General features: G+C 38.0%; 2 protein-coding genes and 1 long non-coding RNA gene across 3 annotated transcripts in view; 1 reads left to right on the top strand and 2 right to left on the bottom strand.

Annotated features, from left to right (window-relative positions):
- LOC138950564 (uncharacterized) overlaps positions 1 to 9,500 on the bottom strand; it is a 478,836-nt gene that overhangs the window by 136,070 nt on the left and 333,266 nt on the right. The window lies entirely within an intron of this gene.
- LOC138950553 (uncharacterized) overlaps positions 1 to 9,500 on the top strand; it is a 204,190-nt gene that overhangs the window by 2,684 nt on the left and 192,006 nt on the right. The window lies entirely within an intron of this gene.
- Positions 7 to 3,335, bottom strand: LOC138950544 (uncharacterized). The gene is made up of 3 exons (XM_070322261.1): positions 3,231 to 3,335; positions 1,790 to 1,946; positions 7 to 1,110 (listed from the first exon to the last, which is right to left on the bottom strand). Exons 1-3 carry the CDS (start codon positions 3,231 to 3,233, stop codon positions 848 to 850), a joined length of 423 nt encoding a protein of 140 aa, XP_070178362.1. The 5' UTR covers positions 3,234 to 3,335; the 3' UTR covers positions 7 to 847.

Genomic DNA, 9,500 nt, shown 5'->3' with positions numbered 1-9,500 from the left:
GGAATGGTACCAAATGTTTGATTTAGCATCCAGTGATTCGAAACATGTGCCTGAAAGTGGGTTACAGTCAACGAATAGTGACAGAGTTACGTGAGATACGCATAAAACCGCACTTGGCGCTGCTTGTGTCAGTTAATGATAATTGTACGTCAGAAAAACACAAATGATTATTGTTGAAGACAACTTTTTTTGACAGAAATGAAGTACAGTAATTGTACGTCAGAAAAACACAAATGATAATTGTACGTCAGAAAAACACAGTGTGTACAACAATGAGACAACACTTGTGTCTTCTATCTGTTTCTGTCAACTGTAGGTAATTTAGTGTAATCAGGTTTACAAAAACGAGTGACACAATATTTTTGTGTCATAAACAGTTGACAGAAATGAAGTACAGTAATGAAAGTTATTGTATGTCAGAAAAAAACAAAAAGAACATAACAGCCATGAGAAGAAATCACCTGGTGTGTATAACAATAAGACAACACCTGTGTTTTCTATCTGTTTCTGTCAACTGTAGGTAATTTAGTGTAATCAGGTTTACAACTAGAAGACAACTTTTTTACCGCTCTGCCAGTCTTTTGATGTGAGTCTCTTGCAGCGGAGGGGAGACAACACCTGTGTCTTCTATCCGTTTCTGTCAACTGTAGCTAATTTAGTGTAATCAGGTTTACAAAAACGAGTGACACAATATTTTTCTGTCATAAACAGTTGACAGAAATGAAGTACAGTAATGAAAGTTATTGTATGTCAGAAAAAAACCAAATGATTATTGTTGAAGACAAACTTTTGTAAAACAAGAAGACCGTAACAGCCATGAGAAGAAATCACCTGGTGTGCACAACAACTATTTTCTGACAACATTGCGAATGGTGTTGGTGCTGATTTGGCCTGTGAATTTGATTGGAAGTGTGTCGATGATTTGTGTTAACAGTGAATCGTTCGACTGCAGGTCCAAATCGCGTGCAAGAAGTTTTTGGAGTTCGTCGTGAAAGGCTGTGACTTGCCTGCCGTCTCGGAGTTGAAAGACTGCTCTGGCAGTGTTTTGATGCGAGTCTCTTGCAGCGCAGTTTGGACATTCACCATCTTCATACTTCTTCTTGGAGCATGCTATAAAAAAGAAACAGACAAAAAAAGTGAAATGCAGAGAAGTGTATTGTGCATAAAAACAGAATAGATTTGTAAATAGCTTAAGTCCAATGCCCAAATAGCTGAACCATGACAAAATGGCTTAGGCAACAACAAAAAAAACTTTGCTTATGGTTTCATCGCCAAAAATATAGGGTAGGTAGGTCGATTAAACTTTTTTTTCTTTTTTTTTCTTCATTTTTAATTTTTGTCTGATTTTGTTACAAAGTAACAAAAGAAAAGAAACCAAAAAGAAGAACAGAAGAAGACAATGTGGTGTTTTTGTTGTTATTATTTTGTATTTGTGTTTTTTCTACAACATTTTTTTTTTTGAGAGAGAGAGCAGCAGGATGAAGGCACTTTACAACACAGGCACTAGTTAGGGTATATGGCAAGATTTATATAAAAGATAGGAAGGTTGGACATGGTGATTTACTAAGAGTAACGCAATCGTGGATCCACGTTCAGTCACTTACTATGGAAACAGATAAATCAAGAACAGAAAACTGTAGCATACCTCCTCTCCCAAAAATAAATCGACCAGGAAACAACGTGCAGGTTTTTATATAAATCTTGTCATATAGCCTAACTAGTGCCTGTGCTTTACAATGCACATGTCAATGTAACAGGCACGAGAAGAGTCTAACTTAAGAGTTCTTACCTGCTTTGGTGCAGCAGATGTACACGTCTGTGTACATTATCTCCTCCACAGTGTGTTCTGGTGCAGCCTCCTGTGTATGGAAGTCTGGATCGTCGTTGAAAGCAGCAAGGCCAGTGTCATTGATATCCATGAGCAGCAGTTCATCGTCTTGTACAAACTGTTGGAAGATGCCATACAAGGATGCATTGATGAAATAATACAAAGTGATTTTAAAATTTGAGAAGTAATGGGATGTGACTCAGATTCTGCAGCAATTGTTTTGTTGTTGCTAATGATAAATTACATCTGGGTAAACATACAGACAGATGTGAATCTGTGAAAAAATAGTGTGAGAAATGGGACGCGACTCAGATTTTGCAGTGAATGTTTTGTTGATGATAGATGACATCTGGGTAAAGAGACAGCCATGTGAATCTGTGAACAAAAATAGTGTACAAAAGTTTAACAGGCAGTGTGAGCGTTAGCAGCAGAAAAAGCCAACATGTGATTTGATCAGCTCTTGATGTCATATAGGTTTCAAAGATACCAAGCGCGATCACTGTGACTGTGAGAACGTCCTCTTTCCACGAAAATACGTTAACAGTCCACCACACAAGCAGAATGGGAGTCAAATTCATGAGCGACAGTTGCAGTAGGTTTTGTTTTCTGTTTATGTGAATTTTCTTTCTGATTGGTTTCACTAGAATTCTTTGGCGTACACAAGTAATTTGATGCACAGGCCTGACCTGGATGTGAAAAAACAGATTTGCGTTGTTCCCTATGACTGTCAGGAGTTTGCATGGGACTTGGAGAAAACAAAACAGGTGTCAATTGGTAGAAACATTGATAATGTGTCAATAAAAATTCCAGCAAATCTGCAAAAGAATCAAACGACATCAACACTGCTGCTCCATTTGCAGAATGGGCACCATTTCTGTTTCTTTCATGTGAATCAAAGAGATGAAATGACTGTGTATCCAGGTTGCCATAAATAGCAATACTTGATTCCTGAAATGTCGCAAGAACATAGTTTGACACTGAAAAAGCTTGGTGTAACCCATGTGCAAAGGAAGTCAAACCAAAGCCATGATCATTTACAACAGAAGCCGGGAACTGTGAAGGATTTTGTGTGTCCAGTGAACATGTCAAAGGCATATTCTATATGCACAGCATGACCAACAACATATGATGGCATATGTTCATGTCCTAGGTAACCATCAATGCCAAATTCATGCGAAATCTGAGCGTACAAAGATGAGCCTTCCAAAAGCACATTGTCCAAATCGGTGGACTGAATCATCTGGTCAAATGCACCCTCATTCAATGGCGGCGTTTGAGTCACATTTGACAATCGGACAAACAGCAGTAATGCTGCGAGAGCTATGGCAGTACATTGGCGGCCAGCAATAGAACCAAATATTCCACAGCCTTGGTGAAGGTTTGCAAGTAAAGAGGTTCTTACCATGATGCTGAGAGGAAAACTCGTTGGCGCGGTGAAGCTGAGTCTGGGAAGCTGAGTCTGTCTTCTCTTCGATGATGGCGCGCCCGGTAAAAGTCTCTTCGATGATGTAATCGCAGTTTCGTATAAAAGTTTCCCAAAATTCGGAAGAGCATCAGACACGAATTGTTGCTAATAACATAAACGAATGATTTACGAAATTACTATTCTAGCAAAAGTAAATACATGTGTCATTCAGTGGGCGATCACTGAGTGGTATGGGAATAAAATCGTAGCTGCCTTGATCATGCTGTAACACTGTGTCGTCTGCTAACACCACCGGAAGGTAGATGGTTTGCGATTGATGTCGCTCTAATGTTTTTTTAAAATATTTTTAGCGTGTGAGATCTGAGATAGTTGTTTTTTTGTATTATATAACCTATTATAGTGTAATTTTGCATCATGCTGTAACAGTTTCAAGAAAGAATGAAAAAAATGGAAATACATTGCTGCAAACAACTAAGTTTGCCGAAAATTAGTTCCGGAATGTCACCATTCGCACAGCCAAATGCCTCCGCATAACCCAGACCTCCGGGTCTGGGAATAAATATACATTATATTTGTGTGTATGAATGTTCGTTGTGTCACTGTGGCATGGCCTTTTAAAATATAAATATAACAAGACGTGCGTACTGTATATAATACTGGTTCTTATTTTCTCTCTGTATAAAGCTGGATCATCTTTTTTAACCTTTGGTTTTATAAAGTGGATCTGACATTTTTATCTCTTTAAAAAGTATTATTTTTAGAAATAAACGTTTTCTTTTAAACAAAAAACAAACCCTACCCCAAAAACACTTTTTAAAGACAATATACACAGAAACGAAGAAACGAACCGAAATCTTTATGATAAACTTTTATCACCACTCTTACCCGCTCCGACATCCTCCCTCCCTCGCATCTTCCCTCCCCCCCCCCCCCCCCCCCAACACATTACCTATTTTCATGTCCCTAATAGATATTAGTATCTGTGAGGACGTAAAGGACCCCCATAGTATAGTCCCAAAAATTAACCTCTCGTGGTCACTCGGGGAAAAGTTCAGCCATTCAAGTTCGATAACATGCCTAAGCTACAATCACTTATCACCCGCGGTTGCGCCCCTTGAATCATAGGCCCCAGGTGTGTTTTAATTGTACAGCCTGACATAACTCCGTTAGCCTACTGACGTCATGTAAGAAGTTGTCCTCTACTTTTGGTCACAGCTGTATGTCACCATTTTCCACTCCTTTCAAATATTCCGCACAGATTGCAGCATTAATTTCTTGGGAGAAAAAAGCCCACTGGATTGCTGCAGGTATATTTTCAGTGAAAGAGTTGAAAGTTAAAGTTGCTGCCAAAGTGTCAAAAAGTCATTTAATTCTTTTCAGGTGGTACATGTTCAACATTAGCGAGAATATCCCACTTTCTTTCAGTTGCATTCTTGCTTAATTTTCCATTCCATTGTTATTTCGGTCAATAAACTCTCTGTGAATACATTGCTTTACTCATATCGTTGTGTGGTAAAATCGTCTGCGTGTGTCACAAACATTAACTTTAGACATAGACATAGACATAGACCACTTTGTTATCATAACGAGGAGAAACTCAGGTGTGGTGTATACAGCATTACAATAAACAACATACAACGTAAGAACATAAATAAAATATTGAGGCGCAAATAGTCCACTCATAATAGTCAAGATTAGGACGACAATATCAAAACAAATGTCTCTCTCTCTCTCTCTCTCACACACACACACACACACAGCCAATATGATAATAAGAACACTTTATTGATGATCAGAATTATACATTCAATTGGAAATTTTTTCGTAGCCTTACAAGTTGCATGAACAAGTGTAAGAGCTTATCTCAAACCAGCTAGAATCACTGGAGTCACCTGTGCTGTCTTCATGTAGAAATACACACATTTTATTAGTTATTGGTGTTTTGCTCTCACATGGAATTGTAAGAACTTCAAATAAAATTAAATCACATAAATAGCAATTAACTAGTACACTGTAGCGTTATAAATCAATAGATATGCTTTGAGGACATTGATGAGAAAAGGTCACACAACATTACATGTAAACTACAAAGAAACTACAGTCAAAGAATTTAGTCTATACCCTCATATGTCATATCTACAGAAACAAAATTTAAGATCAAATATTGTCTTATTGTAATCATTCTTTTGTTTGGCTATTTTCATTTTTTGACTAAAGATTGCCTGCAACCGTACACAACTGAGTTCCCTCCCTTACACAACAAATATTTTCGGTGAGCTTGGTAAGAGTTCCCTCCCTTCACAAACAAAGGCTCTCAATTCTATGTGTCTGACAGTTTTTGACTCTGCTATTGAGGCAGTCATACTCTGCTTTCTAATGGTAATTTTTGTGATAATTTGATGAGATTACTATAAACAAGTCTAAAAACGCACACACTTCACTGTTATCTGCTGATTAAAACAACATCTCACCATTCAGTATGAGTGACTGACTGCCCTACACCTCATGATCACACGTTTGTGAAAACAATTAACCCTTTAAAAGCACCATGCTGTGCAGTCCCTGTATGATTATATGGACAAATATAACCTTATGCCAATTCAACTCTTTAACCCGGACGATAAACACGGCCTCGACCATGTCTCGTTCTTCACAAAAGCAATCTACAACTCTGACATATCCTGTTGTTTTTAAAACTAAATCGCTATTACACCACCGATCCATACCCAACCAAGGGTTATAAAAATGGCAGGCCACCACTTTTAAGTAAAACAAACCTTCTTACTTAATAAATACCCCTTTCAAAAACCAACCCTTTTACCCTAAAAGTACTTTTAGATGTCCGTGATATATGTACTCGGTGCCTCGCCGAGCTTATAAGTTATTCCTGGCTGACAGGCACCCATGCCAGCTGCGCCATTGGCCGGCTGACAGCCGGGGCGTAGGCGGAGTGCCTGGCTTGCCAGTAAATGTAGATACACATTATATTTGTGTGTATGAATGTTCGTTGTGTCACTGTGGCATGGCCTTTTAAAATGTAAATATAACAAGACGTGCGTACTGTATATACTGGTTCTTATTTTCTCTCTGTATAAAGCTGGATCATCCTGGTCACTCGGGGAAAAGTTCAGCCATTCAAGTTCGATAACATGCCTAAGCTACAATCACTTGTCACCCGCGGTTGCGCCCCTTGAATCATAGGCCCCAGGTGTGTTTTAATTGTACAGCCTGACATAACTCCGTTAGCCTACTGACGTCATGTAAGAAGTTGTCCTCTACTTTTGGTCACAGCTGTATGTCACCATTTTCCACTCCATTAATTTCTTGAGAGAAAAAAACTTTCCTAACCTAGGTGGTGGGTTCAAGTGCTAGTCTTTCGGATGAGACGAAAAACCGAGGTCCCTTCGTGTACACTACATTGGGGTGTGCACGTTAAAGATCCCACGATTGAAAAAAGGGTCTTTCCTGGCAAAATTGTATAGGCTTAGATAAAAATGTCCACCAAAATACCCGTGCGACTTAGAATAATAGGAAAAGTAGGATATGCGCCGAAATGGCTGCGATCTGCTGGCCGATGTGAATGCGTGATGTGTTGTGTAAACAAAAATTCCATCTCACACGGCATAAATAAATCCCTGCGCCTTGAATATGTGCGCGATATAAATTGCATAAAATTTTTTTTTTAAATCCCTGCGCTTAGAACTGTACCCACGGAATACGCGCGATATAAGCCTCATATTGATTGATTGATTGATAAAATGGTATTCTTAAAGGTTCTGATAAAAATATAAAGTAGCTATATGAGAAGCAATGGCGTCAGCCGCAGCAATGTCTCTTCATATCCAGGGACCAAGTGGGTGCGTGTGCACAAGTCCAGCGATAACTTTGGGACCTTGCCACCCAAAGTCTTTATTAAAACTTAAAAGATAGCTTAATTTTTCATTTGGGGTATTTGGCAAGATATTTCTATTCGAGTTTATAAATTGTCTGCGTGTGTCACAAACATTAACTTTAGACATGGACATAGACATATCAATCAATCAATCAATGAGGCTTATATCGCGCATATTCCGTGGGTACAGTTCTAGGCGCTCTGCAGTGATGCCGTGTGAGATGAAATTTTATACGGCCACTTTAATTGTTATCATAACGAGGAGAAACTACGGTGTGGTGTATACAGCATTACAATAAACAACATAAAACGTAAGAACATAAATACAATATTGAGGCGCAAATAGTCCACTCATAAATAGAGAATACTACATGGCTTGCTGTGTCGTACCAGATTTACACGAGTTGGTTTTTTTAAATATTGAACTGCGAGCGAAAGCGAGCTGTTCACTATTTGAAAAAGCAACGAGTGTAAATCTGGTACGGAACAGCAAGCCATGTAGTATTCTGTTTATCCTACATACTGTACTTACGTGTATTTTACTGAAAATGTCCTGCATTCGAGGCAGCTAAATTGAAGACGCTTGTTTTAGAACCTCGATCTCTTCTAAAGCCTCGTGCAATCTATTACGTCAAAGCAAAGAAACGTCACTCTGAAAGTGTGGCGTGACGTGTTAGTTCTAAAGATTCATCGAGGGTAATTAGCGAGCGCAATTTGTGTTTCTATAATGACGTTTGTCTCGGTGACTTTGGCATCATAAGCAGTGGAAAAACAGGTCCCTGCCAGACTTGCTTGACATGACCTCATTTACATGATATACACACGTGTGATTTGAACGATTATTATCTCACGGGTGTCTCTCTCACGTATGTAGGATAATAGTCAATATTAGGACGACAATATCAAAACAAATCTCTCTCTCTCTCTCTCTCTCTCACACACACGCACACACACACTGAGCCAATATGATAATAAGAACACTTTATTGATAACCAGAATGATACACTCAATTGGAAATTTGTTCGTAGCCTTACAAGTTACATGAACAAGTGTAAATGCAATTCACAAACCAACTTATATCACATGGACTGGCTGTGCTGTATACATGTAAAAATACACACCTTTTTTGTAACTATCGATATTAAGCTCTCACATTGTATTGTAAGAACGTCAAACAATATTAATATGAGTAATTTGAATTAGTACAGAGTAGAGTTATAAATCAATGTATAATGCTTTGAGGACATTAATGAGATAGGGTCACACAAAATTACATGTAAAGTACAATAAAACTACAGTCAAAGAATTTAGTCTATACCCTTATATGTCATATTTACACAAACAAAATTAAAGATTGAATATTGTCTTATTGTAATCATTCTTTCGTTTGGCTATTTTCATTTTTTGACTAAAGATTGCCTGCAACCGTACACAACAGAGTTCTCTCCCTTACACAACAAATATTTTCGGTGAGCTTGGTAAGAGTTCCCTCCCTTCCCAAACAAAGGCTCTCTATTCTATACAGTGTATGACAGTTTTTGCCTCTTCCATTGAGGCAGTCATACTCTGCTTTGACGCTCTGCGTGTGTCACAAACATTAACTTTAGACATAGACATAGACATAGACCACTTTGTTATCATAACGAGGAGAAACTCAGGTGTGATGTATACAGCATTACAATAAACAACATACAACGTAAGAACATAAATCAAATATTGAGGCGCAAATAGTCCACTCATAATAGTCAAGATTAGGACGACAATATCAAAACAAATCTCTCTCTCTCTCTCTCTCTCTCTCTCTCTCTCTCTCTCTCTCTCTCTCTCTCTCTCTCTCTCTCTCTCTCTCTCTCTCCCTCTCTCTCACACACACACACACACACACACACACTGAGCCAATATGATAATAAGAACACTTTATTGATGATCAGAATTTACACTCAATTAGAAATTTTTTTGTAGCCTTACAACATACTTGAACAAGTGTAAAAATTTCTCAAACCAGCTAATTTCACTGGAGTCACCTGTGCTGTCGTCATATAGAAATACACACATTTTATTAATTATCGTCGTTTTGCTCTCACATGGAATTGTAAGAACGTCAAATAATATTAAATCAATATGAGTAAATTGTAGTAAGCATGGTTATAAATCAATATATAATGCTTTGAGGACATTGATGAGATAAGGTCACACAAAATTACATGTAAAGTACAATAAAACTACAGCCAGAGAATTTAGTCTCTACCCTCATATGTCATATTTACACAAACAAAATTAAAGATTGAATATTGTCTTATTGTAATCATTCTTTCGTTTGGCTATTTTCATTTTTTGACTAAAGATTGCCTGCA

Source organism: Littorina saxatilis, linkage group LG16, assembly GCF_037325665.1.
Source record: "Littorina saxatilis isolate snail1 linkage group LG16, US_GU_Lsax_2.0, whole genome shotgun sequence".
Lineage (NCBI taxonomy): Eukaryota > Metazoa > Mollusca > Gastropoda > Littorinimorpha > Littorinidae > Littorina > Littorina saxatilis.
This window is presented reverse-complemented; position numbering and strand designations above follow the sequence as displayed.